The 22,069-nt window shown below is 36.2% G+C and overlaps 2 protein-coding genes across 4 annotated transcripts in view; one reads left to right on the top strand and one right to left on the bottom strand.

Moving 5' to 3' along the window:
- Nucleotides 1-14,890, bottom strand: part of LOC129775722 (acetylcholinesterase) — a 208,857-nt gene extending 193,967 nt beyond the window's left edge. The window contains exon 1 of one of the 2 annotated variants that reach the window (XM_055780767.1): nt 14,784-14,890. The gene's annotated coding sequence lies outside the window, so the exon portion shown is untranslated. The other variant, XM_055780766.1, reaches the window with a different exon arrangement.
- The window catches only part of LOC129775723 (fibroblast growth factor receptor 3-like), an 81,837-nt gene extending 64,779 nt beyond the window's left edge, over nt 1-17,058 (top strand). For both annotated transcript variants that reach the window (XM_055780771.1, XM_055780770.1), the window contains exons 3-5: nt 7,415-7,596; nt 14,829-15,027; nt 15,108-17,058. In XM_055780771.1, coding sequence (XP_055636746.1) covers nt 7,415-7,596; nt 14,829-15,027; nt 15,108-15,417 — 691 coding nt within the window. In that variant the 3' untranslated portion in view covers nt 15,418-17,058. The remainder of the gene's footprint in view (nt 1-7,414; nt 7,597-14,828; nt 15,028-15,107) is intronic.
- The last annotated feature ends 5,011 nt before the right edge of the window (nt 17,059-22,069 follow it).

Genomic DNA, 22,069 nt, shown 5'->3' with positions numbered 1-22,069 from the left:
GGAAATCAGGTTGATCGCATTACTACGATCATACACAAACGATCGCTCCATAGAAAGATATTTTGCAGTGCAAATCCTTATGCGTTATAACGCTCAAATATACATCCGACGATCATAGCCTCCTTTTTCAGTCGCAAATAATTACCGTACTATTATTTTCTGTTTTTTCACTCAGAACATGTTCAAAATCCGATCCGCGGATTCCCAGAAACAAAGCTCTGGGCATTTCATAAAGTCCGCTAGTGGGATTCATCTCGCGCCGTTCGGATTCCCTTTGAAGCCGGGTTTTAAGTGGTAGCAACAAAAGGTACAACAGGCGAAAATCAATGTTCGCTCCGTTGAAGTTGAAGTTTGTTCCTTCTTTTGTTGCCCGGTTCTGGTTGCACCTCTCCCTCACCGCAGGCAGGCTGTGTTGGTGGGCTACCCGGAATAAGGTTAGAGCGCTGTAAAGAAGCCCAACTGACTCGATTTGGGAACGGCGCTGCAAATGACGATCGTCGTCTCTCTTGCTTTCGGAATTTCTTTATTTTCCAGGAATACCAGGTTGTGTGTATCTTTACCTCACCATGTGGAACGTCGATTATTCAATCTCGAAATTGAGTTACCGTGTGCAGTGGAAGAAAGAAGTAAGGGAAAAGTAGTTCTGAAAGAAAATTCGTCGGATGCTTCTCTGTACACCTTTTTTTTTGCTCTGCTGTTGATTGTCTTGAGATGCACCCGTGAGCATCGCTTCGGTGCAACTTTAGCAGACGAACGTTCTCACTTTGCCCTGTCGCTCACACGCGCGGTCACTTCAAATTCTACGAAATTTTTCTGCTGTCGCGTTTTTGCCGTTCGCGTAAATTTGGGGCATCATTAGAATTAAACTAATTCTTGGGATTTTCACCCAACACAACACAATTAGGAATATTTCAATTTGCTGCCCAAATTTCCAGGAAATGCTGCCTGTGGGAGACCTTTCACTAGAGGTTTGTAGAAGGTTGGATTGTATTAAGATAACGGATAAATTAAATTTCAATAAACTCTGCCAAGACATCAATACAAACGGACAAACGCCTCCACCAGTCAGTTGCCGGCCTGGCAATCGTAGGCATCATCAAATAATGCCACCCCAAGCAGAAAGAAAAACAGACCAGCAGGATGTCGGCAGCTGTTAATGAATGATGACGGCTTCTTGGTGAGCCATATTCTTAATTCGCATTACACAGTGGGCTCTTCCACCGGGAACGGCTTCAAAATGGACAAAACATTTGACGAACAATCAGTGCGCAAATAAGCTGATATGATGAGGGTGATGCATTGTTTGGTATCATACAGTTGTTCCCATAATGGAGCGTACAGTATGGCATCTATTATTTCAACAGACAGGCAAACTACTGACATTTTATGATAAGTTGCATGCTAAAATATGGTGACCAAACGTACGAAACGTTAACGGGACAGTATCATTTTTTCGACCTATTTTGATTGTCCCGTCTTTTTATCAATCTGTACCGTATTTTGAGTATGAAGTATAGAATAAAAAAAAATATTTATTCCAATGTCATTATTTTCAACACATTTATTTGAACGAATTTGAAATTTGATTTGAAATTGTGCTCAGTGTTTTCGTATTTATGTAGAACAATTGAAAAGTTTTTTGATTTCATCGGGGAATATTATACGAAATTGCCTGAGCATAGTAACACACGATTCTTCTCTCTCTCTCTCTGACCTTCTATCGAGAGGTTTTGTATTTTTACGGATTGAATTCCATTTTTTTTCACAAGTTAAATTGCTGTTCTACGCGATCTATTTGGAAACCCGTGACTTTATTAACAAGAAACCTTTCGGACATTTATTGGTGTTATTGAGGGAGAATGTTGCTGGGGTTGCTGTTAATTTTTATTAATTTATCAGAACTCCAAACATAGAGAGGATAATCACATATAATCGATACGAGTTTGGGTTTACTGAAAAGCCCCAAGTCTCTAGTTGCTAATACTACGCACTTCTATATGAGGCGTTGAAATTATTCAAATTTTTATGTTTTTTAGCGATTTTCCTCAGAGAGAAATTATGATCATGGTTTGACCACCTCTAATCATGGTTAGTCCAAAAAATTATCATGGTTTGTCCGGTTTTCGAAATTACCATTTTTGAATAAAAAAATAGAATTTTCAAGTAGATGTTGCATTTATCATTGTTTGAGTATACTGTATACTGTCATCATATTGATCCATAATTTAGGCTTTCTTCAGAATATTGCCTTTTTTTGGGTATTTTAAAAGTGTTAACCTCAACATACTCAACATAGAGAAACATTATTTCTGCTATGCGCGAAGGACACAATAAACAAACTGCAGCGCGCCAATCGGTTGCCATAGAAATCATGTGGACAAAACAAACATTAGTGAATTGGATAACTCATGATCACAATTGAGATAATCGAAATGCGTTAATTTAATGGATTAGCTTTGTAAATTTGATACAAATGGTGTGCAAGCATGATGTTCACAATATTTGTAAGTGTTATAATCCAAAAAAGGTCTGAATACGTGCCAAATATTCATCTGATGATTGATTAAAAGTTAGCTCAAATGAGGGGCGCATTGACACCAAAAGAAGGTGTATTTTCTAATCCTTTAAAACATGTGAATCCGTAAAAATATACTATAAAACTACTGTAAATCATGGAAAAGATAATTTTATTTATATATTTTGAAACATTCGAATACCTGACTTGACAAAGGTGTGCTGAATTAGAGCATTCAAAAAAGTGGATAAACCATGATCATATTTCGATTGGACAAACCAAAATCATTTACCTTACAAAAAAATTAATCGTCAAATTTGTTGCTTAGTACAAAACACGAGAACAGAGATGCAATGTAATGGCAATGGTTTTTTAGGTGGGATAACGCACTTCTATATCTATATAAATGAGAATAAATCACCTAATAAGTTCAAAATTCTACGAAAATTTTTTGTGTTCATCTCTGCCCGAAGATGCGAAAGCGAAAAGATTGGAAAATTTTGAAGGAAAATGGAAAAATGTTGAAATAAAAATTCCCATATGTTTTACAGTGATATTTTTGTTCAATTGAAATTCGCAGAATTTAAATTCGTGTTACGTAACTATGTAACGAAAATAGCAATGCATCCTCAAGTGGTGTAAAACATTTCTTTTCATTTATAACTAAAGATACTTTCAACTACTAGGTTCATTCACTACAAAGAACTATTCAATGATTGAATAGTTCTGGGATGAAACCCACGAACGATCGCTTTGTTGGAAACGTGAATGTTCAAATATAAGTATTCATATAAAAACATGTTTGGGAAAGACGAAGTTCGTCGGTTCAATTAGTTTTTTTTGGCTTACGTGTCCCGTTTTTGATCATAAACTATTTGGTCAGTCTATGCTAAAACCATATTTTAAGCGTTACGTTATTTATGTACCTCGTCCGGGTTTCAGATATTGATTGTGGCTGAGTTTGATGGAACACATGATTTTTTCCCCAGGGAAATATTTCAATGTTTGAAAACAAATGACAATGACATAATCGGTTATCAATCGAATACAAAAAATATTCTAAAATCTGGAACGAACGATTAAGCATATTTTAATATTTTTAAGAATCGACTCAGTAGAATATTGATAAAAGAATAGTATCGAACTATATGAGGCGAATACAATCTACTCAAACTTCTTTGTATTGAACTGATGACTCATGATCTTTTTGATTAGTATGTAAGATTTGGAAGACGGTCAGTTTGGAGTTTTAATAACAAAACAAACTCCATGGAATTTTTCTCACGATCAGACGTTTGGTGATTTCGCTCGTTGTGCCTCCATCAGAGCAGTTGGGTGTTGATTTTCTCTGAACCACCCGCATTCACTCTGACTGGCGAAGTCAACAAAGAAAGGATAAAAGTTCAAACGCCAAGCACATTTCAGGAATTATGAGCACGTATGCAATACACGAATGCCGACGAAAGCATTTTGGCGTTCACTTCGAAAACTGGACACACGTTTGACGAGTGGATCGTATGACATAATCAATTCAATATTCCACTTTTAGTTCCAATGAGAGTTGCACTCCTCAATTTAAAAGATTGCTGATGAATTCAATATTTCAGTGACTGCTCATTAGCTACACCTATGAACATCAATGGTGTTCTTTAATAGAAAAAAAATATTTTTCCGCCACGCGCAGAAAAATATATAACATATATAACGAAGTGTTCGCAAGTGCTTAAACCACGCAGATAATTAAGAGGATTGCTGAATATTGATGAAGATTGCTTTGAAGTTCAACGATGAATTGATGGATCAAAAAGGAATCGTATCGTTATTATTTTCCTGTCGTTGGCATAATTCAATGAAAATAATAGTGATGAAACGGAAAGTTCATTGGCCGGATACCGGATACCGGCGAGTATCGAGGTCGGATATTCGGCTCTATATTTGCGAATACGAAGCTGGGAGAAACTGCATGTGTGCAGTGCAAATAAAGGATTACATTTTATGGAGTAATAAACACATTTTTACATAAAAATAATGAACTATGATTAAATTTTCCATATAGAATGAATATCTATTAATAGAGTATAAAGTTTTCTGTAAGGAATATTGAACAGATTTTTTTTTGTTAACGATTTTTTAGGTATTTTTTAACATTTGCAAGCCTCGAATCACTCGTGCGTTTGATGATAGTCTTTCTAAACTTATTGTTAATTACATACCAGCATTAAATAAAATTTTCGATCTGCCATCACGATGTTCAATCAAATCTTTTGATCTTAAAGTTATATTCATCGTGTTGTTGCTAAGCCGATTTCTGAGCTTATTATTGTTCAGATTATACAGGGTGGACTCGATTATATACAGTCTCTGATTTTTTTTTCACTGTATATAGACGAATTCTGTATATCGAGTCAAGAAAATTGTTTTATTTGTTTTTTATACATATATTTTTCGTTTTTTGAACATAAAAGAAGTATTGAGTTTTTGATTCATCCAGTCATCCAGTCAGAAAACACCTTTCTCTCATAAAAAAAATAAATTCATCCAGAATCTCTCAAAAGATGAGGAAATTTAGTATAGGATATGGTTGTGTAACATCAAAATTAGTGGATTCAAACAACATTTTGGAAGTGACAAACTTAAAAGAGAGAGGATTTTATGGTGTTTATTTTAATTTTAACGCAAAAATTCAGAATAAACTTGATTGTTTCTATTAACAAAATTATCTTAACGTTGAAATATTACATTTTTCCTGAAAATAAGTCATATTCGAATTATTACAAAATATGATGCTAAGATGGCAGCCTTTTTGTAGCCAGCATAGAAAATCATGTGCATAGAAATCATAATCCAAATTAAACATAAAGTGCATCGTGCAATATTTTTGCGGTATTTTAATCGCAAATCGCAAAATAAAGCTTCCGGATTGATATCCAAACATCTAAGAACTATCCAACGTAAACATTGGCTATTAACTCTTAAACATATAATTTTATCATAATGATGTATTTGGAAAAGTTGTTAAAAATTATAAGCAAATTGATAAAATTACCTGAACATGACGGTATAACACGACAAATATATTAAAAGGGCCTATTTACTATAAAAAAGACAATAAATTAGAAATCTTTTTTAAATATTTCGAGAACGGCGGCATTTAGAAGGAGATTGATAATGAGCTTTTTTTTTAATCACATCAAAATTCATAATGTGTGGCTAAAAATGATTGTTAAAATACAAAAATTGAGAAAAAAAATACATATTTTAGACATTGCAAATTCATGTTTTTTTTGGTAAATAAAAAAGAGTTATATTTTTTTTCTCATAGCATATCATAGCTCATAGCTTAAACATCAATATTCTATAACTCTTTCTAGGACACTATTTTGGTACGACTCATAGTTTTTTTGAAATAGAAATTATTAAATATTTCTCTTCATTCGAATCAAAAATACTCATGTTTTGTAATTTGTCGATTTCATTTGGTATTGATCCATATGATTTCACTCTGCATAGGTACACAAAATTCATTCCTGATCATTATTGTAGACAAATTTCGAGTTGCTGTTTACTACAACTGATCAACAATGTACAATGAATGCAAAATTTGACACCCACAAGAGAGTGTGACATATATTCATCCCGAAATATAATTTCCTGTCAATATTTTACTAGCAAGAAGCCTTTCAAGAGAAGCTTCTCAGTACCGGTGCTGATGCAGTTTGAAACACTCAACAACCATATTGAATTTCAAGTTGGTACCTTTTTGTCGGCTTTCCACTGAATTTCACGCTTGCAAAAATCACTTTTCAATAGGAACATTTTATATTGCTTTCTGGTGTCGTTATGCACCCTGTGTCTTCGGTAACGACGGAAGGTCGTACGGATCTTAATCTCTGACACAATGCCGACATGTAGGATCGAATGTGTAAATCTGAAGCCCTTGATTCGCCCTGATTAGCAAGATCAACCGCAAGAGGGTTCTGTTACGAGATGTTAACGTCGGCCAAACAAACTGCACGGAGCAAGTGAATGTTCGCCGTTTTTTTATATTCTCATGTTTTATGCTGAAGCGAGTTTCATTCTCACACCTTCTGTGCTATCAATTTTAGTTGTTTCTTTTACACCGATCATGTTTTTTTGCGGGAACCCAGTTTCCAGGAGTTTTCTGAAAAAGTGAAGACCAAAAAACCAACCAAACCGATTTCTCGTCCGCCTTCGGCGTTTTGTTGTTTGTCAAGTTCCATGATTAGCAAGCTGATAGTAAAAAAGTTGACTAGCTGACAACTCCCATATTCATAACGGAAGAAGGCCGCCAACAGAAAATATCTTCGCGGGAACTTACGTTGTTAGTAGGTTATACTTTATCATGCAATCAAAAAGAAAAAAAAAACAACGGCGGTAAAAATGTAGCGCTCGTGAGTTAATTGTTCCTGGAACCACTTTAATTATTACGCCAACAGTAAACAAAGTGTAATGGAACCGACCGAGAACATCGAACACAAAAAATGGTCTCAAAGTGGCGTTTTCCACTAAATATTTATCTTGGTGGCATTCCACATTCACGCGTTATAATTTGGGTCCTATTAACGCCTGTCACCAGATTCTCAATCGGGCGAGAGGAACGTAATTTAGATGTGGATTTTTTTCAATGATACTGGCGTTTCGTTGCGGGTTCGATAGTTTTCTAAATCCGAGCATATCGTTGGTTATCATACTCAGAGGAGCATCGAAGCGGTTCCAAATAAATCAATTACTTGGCCTCGGCGGGAATTAAGCACTGCCAGGGGATCTAGAGTATTGAATGATTTAAGTAGACAGTCACAAACGCTCCATATCATGCTATGCTTTCATACACACATATATGCTTTAACCGTTTATTTTCTTTTTGCATTCTTTTTTCAGGTTCAAAAATGGTCAACCTTACCCGTGGGGAGGGGATATTTCTTCGCTCATTGTTTATCCGGAGGCGGCGAATCAAACCATCTACACTCATAGAGTTGCGGAAGCTGACATAGGGAATTACTCCTGTGTGCTACGGAACGATACGAGCATTATACGGCACGACATTGAGTTGCGGATGCAAGGTTAGACATAGTCAAAGTTTATTTTCATCAGACAAATTCTACGAGTTAAGCAAAAATTAGGTTGGCATAGAAAACCACAATATTTGCGAGGCGAGATATCATGTGGCAACGGTGGCTGCTAAGTATGCTATGTTCTTCAATGTGAATGAGGCCACGGAAAATTACCCTGATTAGGTGCACATCGATAGTTTGTTTCATCACTCCTCGAAACCCAGGTTCTGAATATCAGATTGTATATACAGATAATGCTTTCCCTGGAACCTCACCATTCAAGCAACCATGAACAATGTGCGGATCTCGGACGGCCTGTCGTATGGGGCTACCTGAAGGTGATGTACAGAATCCCTCTTGGTAGTAAGTAACTCTGTAATCGCCGGATAAACTTGAGGTTGAGGATGTCGACAAATTTGTCTATCTTGGCTCGCTGTTAATAAGACACATTCCGAAGACACATAATTGACGGTCATGCTTAATTATGCTTAATGTTACTTACAAATTTGTACATGCTGATAAAAATTTTCAGCCAAATCGATCGAGTAGATCCTGAGATATCGACTAACTGAAAAAACATGAAAAGTTTTGACCTGATGCTGTAACTTTCCAACGAAATCAAATATCGAAAAATCCTTTTAGGACAACATTTCTGAAGGAGTGAGCTTTCTAAAAATGCAAACAAAAACGATTTTTTCGATCTTCAAGACCAGGGTCGCCCCCAAAGAATTTAGCTAGTATTCTTCGAAAAAAAGATTATACTAACAAAAAAAATTGGATTTTGCTTCTGTAATTATTGATTGCATTTGTTTTTAATGGTTTACATAGTTTGAAAATAGAAAGCGCTATGTTTTTTACATTTTTTCTTGATAGTTTAGTTTCTTTCACATAAGTTATCCAAAATCAAAGAAGTTTAATATGTCTTCAGTCTTCACACACAAAGTAACGGTCGCAGGCGATTTTTTTTTTCACCACTACGATTATTCTACATTCTACACTTAGTAAAGAAAACATAACAATATACCACTTAGATCTACCTTTGTCAGAGCATAAGAAACAATAAGGATCAGTCTAGTCGCATAGGAACATTGAATGAAGACATGTTACATGTTATCTTCTGTGACTTTTAAATATGTTATGTAAGACCTAAGTTTCAAGAAAAAATATAAAAATATATAGCGCCCTATAAATCTGTAGACTATAAAAAAAACAAATACAATTAATAATTATGAAAACAGAATGCATATTTTTTGCAAGTATAATATTTTTTTCTTTAAAGAAGACTTATTGACTTTAACTTGATATGTCGATCATCTCAATCGATGCAGTAGTTCAAAATTTGAATTTGAGTTTGAGAAAAAAGTTTTTTTTAGAAAAAAATGGGAAAAAGTTTATGTTCGATGAAGTGTAAGTGGTATTGCATTACACGTATACCTTATTGTTTTTATGCTTTGACAAAGGTAGTTTGTGTCAACTTTCCTCACAGCGTCGTCGCGATAACTGTTGCGGGTAGAAATGCCAACCTTCCTGATTTTTCAGGTTTTCTGCGACTTTTTGGCGGCGTTCCCTGATACCCTGAAAACACTCAATTTTGCCTGATTTTCCCTGATTTTTGTACTTTTCCCTATATCAGAATGAATGGATCCCTGTCAAGGTATTCCTGTTTAAAAATGACAACTCTCTTAATACCTCTCCGCTCTAAGTATGTAAACCTTACATTAAATTAATCCTGATACAAAGCTGTACCCAACTTTTTAATCAATATGTGTGATCGTACATCGACTGAATAAGTTTTTCCATGGCGAAAATCCCGAATTACACTCACAAAAACAATTGTTTCAAGGCATCAAACAGTGCTAAATAATGTCATGAAACCATAGTGTCTGAAGATTTTAGGAAATAATACAGCCATTCCATGCCAAACCGATATAGTGGTTCTCATATTCTCGTGAAAAGCGGTAAATTTGTTCTTGATTGCAAACAATTATATCCTTATTTTTTCGATAGGGTTACCATTTTTGTTTAAAGGTGGTCCGAAAATCAGTTTTTTCACCTTTTTCCTAAAATGACTTTTTTCCAAAATTCCTAACTTTTGAACTACTAGACCGTTCTAATCACCTCCCTTTCAACTAAACGCCAATCACCCCGTCTTTTACTACAGTTGCAAATAATTTATATTTTGTTTCCGTTATTATTGATTGTATTTGTTGTTTTATGGTTTTCATGGTGGCGGGACTAAGGGTGCTATATTTTTTTATATTTTTTCCTAGAAAGCTGAGGAAATTTTGCATAACATATCTCAAAATCAAAGATTAGAGTTATGATTTTTCAAAGTATACCGATAGTTCGGAATATCAATTTTTTCCTCTTTTTCCTATTCTCAAAAATTCATAACATTTGAGCTACTGGACCGATTTAGATGATTGATATATCAAATTAAAGCAAATGAGCCACCTAGCTTTTTTGAAAAAAAAACATTTGTGAAGAAAATTAATTTTGTTTTCGTGATTACTGATTGTATCTGTTTTTTATAGTTTACATGGACCAAGGGTGCAAAGTTCTGAATTTTTGAAAAAAAAAAATTTTGGAAAAGAAAAAATTGATTTTTCGGACCATCTTAAAACGGAAATGATCACCCTAACGAAAAAATAAAAAAAATACGGGTTTAATTGTTTACGATAAAGAAGAAATCTACCGCTTTTCATGAAAATCTGAGAATTACTATATCGGTTTGGCATGAAATGGCTGAATATCTAGATTAGATTTGAGGAACAACAGTACCTTGCATGTACGTGTGTATGTACGAGTAGCCGCAGAGTTATTGATGAAGAAATTCTTAGAATATTACTCAAGAGAAACATTTTGAATTCAAAGTCAATATAATGGGATTTTATGCAACATTTTAGTTAAAAAGTCATTCCGAAGTATGGATGATAAATTCTGAGAAATATATTGATTTCTCTCAATGGTCAAAAATTCAACACTATGGTCATTATAAAAAAATATCTGGGAAAGTTTATTACGAGAAATCAATACAATATAAAATTGAATGAATGCAAGTCTGCCTGACGTGTTTTCCCAAAAATCGGCACGAACTTACCAGACAACTCAATATCAGATGTCCTGATTTCTTCCTGTTTTTTATTTTCATTTTTCCTGATTTTTTTAAATTATTGATGGCAACCCTGGTTGTGGATAACCCGCTGAAAACTACGAGAGAGTTGCCTTTGATCTACTAATTGAACATTTTCATAGTAGAGACGAATGAAATTTCAAGTTTAAAGCCTTCATATCACACGGGGTTTTTAGAGGCATACGATATTATACTGAAATAAAACACAGATAAATGTTGTAATTACTATTATTCGAGTTACAGCTTTTTTGCCATTTTTATTCGAATATCATTTCCGGCATATACAGCATGTTTTGTTTTTCGGTATCTTTTTGAAAATTCGAACCTTTCAGAAATACAAGAACCAGAAGTTTTAGTCTGCCTCAATCCAGCAATTCCCATAATCGCAATGCCTTCATTGTATGAGCTTCTATTCTGTGGAATCAACTTCCCGTTGCTGTTCATAGTATTCAGTCCCGAAGAAGGTTCCATCTTGAGTATCTGGTTTGGCCTAATGGAGGGAATTGGTTGTCTATGAATTATCTATATTTTAGTTGAACTTGGTAGTATGAGTTAATTTTTGTTCCGCACAAACATGCAATTGTTTGTAGAAATTAAAAAGAAGTAGTCCTTAATCTACAGGTCCGAACAAATAAATGAAATGAATACCAAGATAACTACTTAGCTGTTTGCATTTGTTTTATAATTTTTTAATATTCATTTTCTAATCAAATTTAGAAAATTAGAATTATCCTTACCTTAAAGAATTATGTCATGAGAAACTAGAAACGAATGTTTTGCTTGTAAATGTAAAAGAGATTATCCATCCAAATATACCCAAATATACTCAATACCATTATGCTATATACTACTTCGTTTCTGTTTTCGAATGTAAACATTGCATACAGTTGTAATTTCGTTGTTTGGAAGGTTTCGTGGTGTTATTTTGCTTCAAAACCCCCAAAAACCCATACATTTCTCCAAGTATCCGAAAACTGTTAGGAACACTATGCCTCTGGCAGAAGCCACCGTCAAATTGCTGATGTTATCTGAACTGAGTAAAGAAACGATTGCTAAAACAGTTTAAAAAGAATGGTTCATTCCTACCAGCAATTCGATCAGGACGTTCATTAAAGACATCTTCTAGAATTAACAGTGCTGTCGTATCATCGAGTTTTACCGGCTTCTAGAATTTCAAAATAAATAGATAGTGAGTATTCCATCCATGTAACCTCAAACAGTGCGAAATCGACTACATACAGTGACTCGAACTCGTAATCGTACTCTCTTTTCTTTTTTCCCTTCATTTGAAAGAAGAAAACAAGCTTACGGAACATTGTATTTAGATAAGGTCATTGTGTAACGCGCTTGAAGTTTGGTGCTATAAGGGGGCTGTACAAAACAACGATATTAACAGTGTTAGAATATGACAGTTTTTGCTTCCGACCAGCTGCCAGGATTCATATTCAAGCTGGAGAGGATACAATATCGTTGCTTGCGTATAGCCATGGTGTGTTTGAATTCGACACATACGATAAGTCTCGAAGTCTTGGCAGGAGTATCCCCGCTTACTCTTCGGTTCACAGAATTATCTTATAGATTTCTCATCCGTTGCAAGATCATGAATCCATTGGTGATTGATTACATCGAAAATCTATCCCAACTGCCTCCACAGTCATGTTTTATGTCTTTATACTATGAGTACCTTACCCACGACGTGCGCCCTTCACCAGGCATCTCCAACCAAGTTTTCATACTTTGCAATTCCTCTGACATTTTTTATATGTCCATGCGACAAAAAATCTATGGAATCCCAGATCATCTACGGTTCAATGTTATTCCGTCGATATTTTCGGAAAAATATGGGAAAGTTAGATCTGATTAAATGTTCTTTACTGACGGTTCATTCATAAACGGGTCCACTGGCTTCGGTATCTTCAATGAAAATGCCAGTGCCTCTTTTAAACTCAAAGATCCTTGTTCCGTGTATGTCGCTGAAATGGGTGCGATATACTACACACTAGGGATCATTGAAACATTGCCCATCGACCTTAGTATTTAGACCGTCTCAGCTCAATAGAGGCAATCCGCTCAATGGAAGTTGATAAACGCTCATCTTATTTTCTTACAAGAATAATACAACTATTGATCGTTTCGGCCGAAAAATTATTCAAGATTACCTTAGCATGGGTTCCCTCTCACTGCTCTATTCCGGGGAATGAGAAAGCGGACTCGCTAGCTAAGGTGGGTGCATCAGAAGGCACACTTTTTTTCTCTATTATAGTGACTTTCAACACATTCCGGCTGGTTTGTCACTTTTACTTCCATTTTTGTAAGAATGTCGGGAGTGAGAATTGAACTCGTGATCTCTGCGTGAGAGGTATGGATGTTACCAGATCGCCTCCACGAGAAGGAACACTTTTTGAAAGGCAAATTGCTTACAATGAATTTTTCCACATTCCTAGTCAGCACACACTCTTAACTTGGCAGCGCAATTGGCAATTGCTCATGTTAACAAAATGGGATGGAATCGAGAATTCAAGACAACACCCCAGAGCACAAGCCATATAAAGTTCGCACATGGTTACATTACAATGGCTCAAAAGTTATTCATATTCCTCCACAATCTTCCGACAACAATCCCAGTAAAAAAAACCAAGGAAGTTATCTGTGTAGGAAATTTAGAAACCATCAAATTTCTAAAACTAACGATTTTAAAAAAACACTTGATGAAAAAAAGGATCAATATTCCTGCCGAATACACAAAAAAACATATAGATAACGAATAAGACAGCTAATAATACTTGCAATAAACAAGGAATACCATACTAATAATAAAATTCTGAAATTGGTCAATGCCTTCGAAATCGAGTCAAGAATATTCTGGACAAACCCAATTTTTTGCCAACCAACTCAACAGCAAATCCAATTAACTTTATCAAGCAGCTTATATTTGGTTCCAAGGACATTCCTGTAGGACTTTTCCACACGGAGATATTTCAGATTGAATGAAAAATTACCCCTTCGACTTTGATGATGAATAATTCAATAAACAACCATCGCGCATCGGATGTTTAGGGAATACACTAGGCCAAAAATTTGCCTGCAAACATTAGAACTAACTGCGATATTTACAGAACTACAATGGATTTTGTAAAACACTATAAAAATCCTGTTTTTGGCACTTTTTTGAAATCGATGCAAAAAATTAAAATATTTTTTTTTCGTCGAAGTAATAAATCATCCTTGTGCAGAATTTATTGGATTTTTCAAAACTGCCTTTCGATTTGCGGTGCGATGGTTGTTTATTGAATTATTCATCATCAAAGACGAAGGGGTAGTTTTTCATTCAAACTGAAATATCTATGGGTCCTCCCTGGGTCCTACAGGAACGTTCTTGGAACCAAATAAAAGCTGATGGGTAAAGTTAATTAGATTTGCTGTTGAGATGGTTGGCAAAAATTTGGGTTAGCCCAGAATATTCTTGAAAAAATAAAGAAAAAACAATTTTTCATTTCTTGCCGATATTGTAGACCACTACACCTACACACACCAAGATAAAAATATGTACGTAAAATATTAAAACACCTGAAAGTTGTAGCTTCAAAATGGTGCACATCCCATCGAAATGCGTTGATTTTTCACGAATATACAGCATGTCAAAAATCACTTGAAATTTCCGACTTCGCATTCTGTTTCTCTAATTTTTTTGTCGAGTGTATATTGATTTGAGGGTAAAAAAATTCCATCACTCTTCAGATGATTATTCCACTTAGGAACACAGAGGGAACGAATGAAAGCATGCAATGACTTCATATCACTCATATAATATTGTCCAACGAAGAATGTCTGTTTCACACAATTCATAAAATCAACTTACCTTCAACATTAAGGCAATAAAATCAAGCGCAAATAAAGTCTGTTCACGAGAAAATCATTAAATTCAGAAGAACCTATCGTGACGCAACCATTTCATACACACGTATGCAAATTGATTCATCAAACAAGTATTTCTACGATAAGACCTTCCAAAAATACCACACAATAGCACAAATTAATTGCAATTGATGTATCTCATTCGTACACTTGGATTTTCACAACACTATGCCGTTTTTTTCTCTACTTCCAGAAGACAAACCAGACTTCCCACTGCCGACGTTCAGGCCGAAAGATTTGATCATCAGTCTAGGTGAAACCGCGCGCTTCTACTGCGAGGCATTCGTGGGCAAGCTCGATCTACCGGATGCGACCAATAAAGTTGTGTGGATGCAGATGCTGGACGACAAGCCAGCATCTGTACTGGACGCCAATCAGTTGAATGTGACGAGGTAACAAATAGCATCATTTACTCCATAACGATATAACGGGTCATACGATGCTGACTAATTTTTTTTTTCGCTCGTTTTAGGGAGGACGGCCAAATCATTGGTTCCTATCTGTCGATACCGAGAATTCAGCAGCACCATTACGGGCGGTATCGCTGCCAAATAACTTCCGGCAATCTCGCCCGGCCACTCGAACTGAGCGTTTCACTCTCACCAGCGCAGGTGACTGCCGTTGAGGAGTCCGAGTTCGAGTTTTTAGCATTGATAATCATTGTGTCGATAGCGTCTCTACTCGCAATCATGCTCTTCGTTCTTTGTAAGCTAGACCAGCGAAAAGGCCATAGTGAAAATCGCTGTTCAGCGCAGTTTATTGCTGACAACGAGAACATGTAAAACTTAGTGGGTATTAGATCGTAGTACTATGTATATTACTTAATCAACCTATTTATTCGTACCAATTATAGCTGTAAGCTATGACTATACATTATTTGTTAATAACTCCTCAGTACTATATATTGTTTCGAATCCGTTGCCAATTGTGAACGCAACACACAAAAAAAACAATATTGTAAATAAATCATTCATAATGGTAATTGGCTAGACGCCGGTTACCTGCTGTTAGTTACTTTGTTTTCTCATGGACAAAAAAGGGTAGAACCATAATAAAAGCCACTTATGAGACTGACTTTTGTGATTATGTAGAGGTCTATTTTACTGTCTACGGTGCTGCCAATTAGCATGCTAGAAGAGGGCGCAGAACTAAAACAATGCGAGAATAATTTCTGTAACAAATCAAACACCTCAGAAGCATAATCGCCTCAATACATGTGTGTGTGTGTGTGTGTGACAGCTGTTATACACGTTAAACGTCAAACGACAGTGATGCAAAATCGAACGTATATATGTTGGCTTGGAAAGTATTATCTCTATTATTAATAGTTGGAATGCAAAAATTAGCTAAAAGCAATAATGAATACATTATATGATAATAATCATGAGTACTAATCGAATTATTTATGTATAATGTTTGTAGGTTAAGTGATGTACCAGTGATTGAAAGCACAAATCGGTTTTAGTTTCGATTTTGAACATTCCTTTTGATTTCAAACAAAGTTTGAACTATAACAGTCGAAAGTAGTCATCCGTTATGACAGTACTTGAGCAGAACGATTTTGTGTCATCGGATAGACATTAACATATAATACGGGAAGAAATGTATAATGCAGCTAGACATTTCTACCAATATCATTTCAATTGTAAAAACAAAAACGAAGTGTTGTGTAATGGAAATGTAAACAATGTAATAAAGTATTGTAAATATACTATTCTGATAAATATATGTCTACTGCTATTACCGCTACTTTCGCGGTACACATATAGGTAGAGACGAAAGCACGTGATGTGCAGAACCTCTTAAATGAAACAAACAACTGTACAAGGAAAACCCAATTGCTCATCATGGAAGTAATATACCACGAACCTGCAGTGATTTGGTACGTTGGTCTTCAAATGTTTTAGATTTGTTGAATAGGGCCTAATGTTCGCTATCACCACCTAAAACTCACGGTATCGCATGTTATCATAAACTCAAGCACATCAAGAAACACGTAGCATCAAAAATAAACTTTAGAGCCCATATGACTAAATAAATGTCTTCGTAAGATAAGTTATGCCGATGATGATACGGTGTCGACATCTACCGTGGTGTGAAGTGAATTATTCTCTCTTTTTCTCTTTTTTCTATAAATATCCCAATAGTTCCCCTAAACTGCATAATAAAACTGTAAAATGCGTTTCAAATCACTGAAATCAACTTTGACAAAGGGAGGTTAATTTTCATTTCAAGAGTGTGTTTATTGCATCTGAAATCCGTTACTATTTTCGTTTCACACCAATGGAACACAAAACTCAATGCCTTCAATACAAATAGTTTCTTGGTCGATTAGTTCCATGACTAGCAATGTACCGTATATCTATTTCATAGGTCTTGTAAACTTCACGATAAATACAACGCTTTCGTGGACAATTTTTAAATGAAGCAGCATATTTAAATATCCGAAATATCATATAAAATTAAATCAATATCGGCTTCGAGCGGAGGAAGAATGTCTTACGTTATAATAATAAAAAAAAACAAACAAAATACGTTTATCAGCTAACGAAAATGAATATATATCAAAAAATGTACCAACAAGTTGATATTTTGTGAATTTTGTGTTGTGTGATGATTAGTTGGTATCATTTTCATTTTCATCGTCATAACAAAATTTGGTTTATCATTTATTCAATTTTAAAATGACACTGCATTCCATCCTAAAATTGAACCTTATCCACAACAACAAAAAGAGCCTCTTCACGACACATTTTTCGGATGCAGTTCTCCTGCCTCTTGTTTCACCATTCCGTGCTAAGTATTGCTTCTATAGATCCTGACATCTCGCATCCTGGTGATCTATTCTGATCGTCCCCACCCGATTTAATGTTCGCCCTTTAACAGTTGTTCGCCATTCCCACCCACTGGACCAGTTTCAAGGACGTTATGAATGTTGGGTTCGCCATGAAGTTGCTCCAATTTGTGGTTTGTTTTTCCTTTTCCCATTCCGTTTTACTATACACCATCGTAGATTTTTTAAACTCGACATTCAAAACATCCAGTTTTTGAGAATCCTCTCCGCCGACCCGAGCATTTAATTTACTGATGACAATTTTGATGACGTGTTTTGGGCAGCGATTGTACTCACGTTTTCGTGTCGTGAAGGATCTCTCTGTATCGAACTCGGTGTTAGCAAAGTGGACTCGGAGATGATAGTGAGCCGAAGAAGTGGCCTCGTACCCTAAATTTACATATTCTTTCGTTAATTGGCCAAACGCCCGTTGCTTGTCGTAGGATCAAAAGAATCCGACCTGCAAGGACCCTTGCAAGATACTTGATATTCACTATTTTTCAACCTGGGTCACTGGTCTAGGAATCGAGTTCTCCACGGAGCAAACAGAGATCGACTTTTTTTCTAGGAAGCATAGACCAGCAGAACCAAAGCTTTGATTTTTGGGTAAACCGAGCACTCATGCCATGTCATTCAAGTATCTTGTGCTCTGGTTCGATTCAAAATGTACTTGGGGCCTCATATTAGGGGCGTAGCATAAAGGGCGGACGGGGCGGTCCGCCCAGGGTGTCACCCTTAGAGGGGTGACACCCATAACCATTACAAGTATATTATGTTAAAAAAAATCATGATTTTGAATGAAGGTAATCGGTTATTACGTATGATATTATCTAACAAAATAAATCACTATGGAAAAAATCATGTTATAGAATCTTTCTTGGTTTTTTATGTTCATTACTTCGTTATGCTACACATCTCTCATTTCTGTACTAGGTTGTAAATTCAAAGTCTTGAAAACGAGGGGGTGACGTTCGAAGTACAAGGTTATGAACGTTAATATCTCTCTACGGTATGAACGAAGTAATATTAAAATAACATTATTCGAAAAAAAAGATCTACGAGAGATATTTTCTTCACTTATTTTCAATAGCTCAAAACTGCTTCGAAAGCAAACTATTTAAATCATTATAAATAGCGATAGCTTCTTGAAGTTGTAAGGAGTAAAATACGATTTCGCACACATTTGGGCAGTCTACTAGGCGTTTCCGTGATGATTTTTTATATCACGGAAAAGATGTTTCGGATGTACGGAAGATTGAATAAGCTTGGCTTGGTGATTTGAGTGTCGAACGTTAAAAAGAGACCCCAAGCGAAAGAATATTATTTCGTATATATTTGAACAAACCGCAAGACAATTCCAAGGGAAAACAAAATATTCATTCATCAATTTATTGAGAATTGATTTAGATGCAACTTCAAACAAATGATTACCAAATCAATGGTAGCCTTGTTTTTTCGTTTCGGGTGGGAAAAGCCGCAGATTCATAGGGTTAGTATAAAACGCTTTGGACTTATGAGGATAACATGAATTTTCTTTTTATTCTTCTTTGTTTTAAGAGGCTTAAAACTTTGCAGTTCATTCACCTCTCAATTGATTTGCTAAGAATCTACAGTGTGTAACATGTTTAATCTGTTTACTCGTTTTTCCCGGTTTCAACTGATCGCTGATAAATGTTTCTGAGTCACACAGTTAAAAGATTGTCGCAAACTCGATGGGGTGCTCATTATAATGCTGGGAAACCAATTTATGGGCTGTTCACAGTCACTGGAGTATTGTGCGGCTGAAATATTGGATCAAGTTCACGGTCCCTCCTACCAGAATTTTATGATTTAATACTTTTCTGTTATCTGTACTTCTGATGCGTTGTACTTAATGAAGTAGATCTAGCGCAGAATATTTGCAAACCAAAGGATCATCTCTGAGTAACGTTGTGATCGGACTCGATGCACTGATTTTTTACGCCTTCGAAAGAAACAGACTAGTCGAAATTCAATTTTTAAGAATGTTTTATTAAAATCCTACGATTAAATATTTGCAACCGAAAGGAGAATTCCTCATAAGATAAGTAAACCAGGTGAAAGACTTTCCGGGCCCGGTCCAACGATGAAAGAGGGAATTTTGGAGGACATTAGTCATTTTTATCGAGAATTACAAGAACGGTCAAAATCGTCAAAAGAAGAAGCTGAACTTTTGGAAGCAATTCAAGCTCGACACATGTTAAGAGTACCTCGATTTGACAAATTGGCAACTATGAAGTTAGACGGCGCCAGTGGTTGTATGGTTAGCGTAACAGCCTCACAATCCGATCGGCCTGGGTTCAATCCCAGCTGGCGTCGTTGGGATTTTCTGAGGCGAAAAATCTCTGGTTACGTCTTCCTTCGGAGCGGAAGTAAAAGAAGTTGGCCCGGCTCATGAGTTGTTGAGTCTGATAGGTAGGAACAGGTGGAGTCGCCTCCCTGATGTCGGTGATTGGCACTTAAGTGGCGGAAATAGGCCGACGAAAAATAAGCGAAGATAAAAAAAAAAAAAAAAAAAACTATGAAGTTTCGGATAGGCAGCTTTTGCTAGAGATACCAAGACTTCGTATACATTTGAAGGCCACTGAAATTAATTCTAATGATGTCATTAATGAGATTGCATTGAATGTATTACAGTTCGTCATGAAGAATCGGTTCGGGCTTCCAATAATCGGTTCCAAATCTTTCAGTGAAGCTGTTCCTAACCGTGTACGTTTCTGTGCCATCTTGTGGAGAGGCTTATTGCTGCGCATCCCATTGAGCCTACAACAAGAGAGCGAAAGCTTACTTAACGGCTTATCAGCTCCCAAAGACATTTATTTGATAAGATTTATTTGAGTCACATTTCGACATCCACAAATAAACCATATTTTATTTATTTTTTAATTTTTTGATTTTTCATTCGAAAACAAAAACTAAGTATTATAGAGGTGTGACACCCTAGTAACTCGCCCCGGGTGTCACCTGGTCACGCTACGCCACTGTTAGGGGCTGTCCACATACCACGTGGACAATTTTAGGAGCTAGTTGTCCATATTTGTCAATAAAAGTGTGTGTTGCTTGATATTTATTTCAAATAAATGTCAATTTGTTATAATAAATACTTTTCCTGTTGAGATAAGTTTGATTTATTTTTCATCCGAGAACAAAAGCTAATTATTATGGAGGAATGACACCCTAGTAACCCGCCCCGGGTGTCACCCGGTCACGCTACGCCATTGCTCACACGTATAAAATAGCGTGCAGTGTTCACTAATACTAACGCGAGGACCTTTAGCATACCTGGTAAAGGTCTAAGTTCGTTGGTTTGAGTTCACGGTGGGTAGACAATAAACTGTCCATTAATGGTGTAAGTACCTATTTGCACTAGAAATCAAGTTTTCGTTTCACTTTATATGGGCATAAAAATAAGATTGTGTACGCGGGTAGAGATCGTGTTAGGGAGAAGTATAAATGTGGGCTGAAGTCAGTTGAATTAAGAGGCAGATTTGTATTCATTAGTCACGTCAATTGGAATGATCACTGACTGGAATAGTTCATCAGTCATCATCGCACTTGCACGCTCGTCAATTTATTTCTAGGCAATCCAATGCATGTTGACGGCGAATGCCGAAGTAGCGTTAGTCAAAGCGAAGCGACTGAGAAGAATGTCGATATTCATTTTTCATATTCGAAGATTTTGGGCCCTGGTTGCGACGAGAGTCGATGGCGAAATCAATCCCATCCCATTATTTATTTTATTTTATTTTATTTTATTTATTATATTTAAATGTCGTCAGTATATGGTAAGAAAGTTAGTGTTTTGTACATTTACGTTGTCGCCGCTAGCTGAAATCAGCTGTTAGCGTTCGTTCAATTTTCCTTCCACCAGCTGTAAAGCGACAATATGAGCGCGCTGCCGTGCCACTGACCGAGCGGAGGATCAGATTACAAAGAGCTGATTCATTACGCGCACGCGTTCGCGAGTATGGATATAGGTCAGTTGTGCTAGGATCAGCAATTAGATTTCGTCGCGGTTTAACCTAACCAGCGACTGGAAGAGAACATACTGTATAAAAAGTATAGCATGGACACATATTCCCGATTCGAAAGGGATACCGAATTTGAACGCCCTTTGCTTCCCGGGTGGCAAAATATTATTGAATGAAATTGTAACTCCTTTCACACTGGGAAGCAAGGGGCATCAAAATTGCTGACAATCCATTATCTTAGTATTTAAGAACCCACAAAGCATGTAAATAATCAGTATCAATAAAGTATCCAAAGAATATTCAAGTAGTACGTTCGGGTCCTCTACATCCGAAAAAGGTTTTCCTCCGGCGTGAGGAAGTTTACTAAGTTGCATCTTTCACTTCGCTACAAATCCTGAGTTACTCTGTTTCACTTGTGCTGCAAGTGGAACATAGAAACTTACAACAAACTTGGAATTAGAATTGGCCTGTACTGCAGGACGGTTCTAACCAAACCCCTCCCTTGCAAGGAAGTTATCATTGGAGTTCTCGTTACGCGGGATTTTCATTGTCTAACTTCTGGTTAAGTCTTGGACGGTCTGTTCAGCAGAACGTCGAATACTGACCGGCAAC

This window comes from Toxorhynchites rutilus, chromosome 3 (assembly GCF_029784135.1).
Source record: "Toxorhynchites rutilus septentrionalis strain SRP chromosome 3, ASM2978413v1, whole genome shotgun sequence".
NCBI lineage: Eukaryota > Metazoa > Arthropoda > Insecta > Diptera > Culicidae > Toxorhynchites > Toxorhynchites rutilus.
Note: the sequence above shows the minus strand (reverse complement) of the source record. Positions and strands in the feature narration are given on the sequence as shown.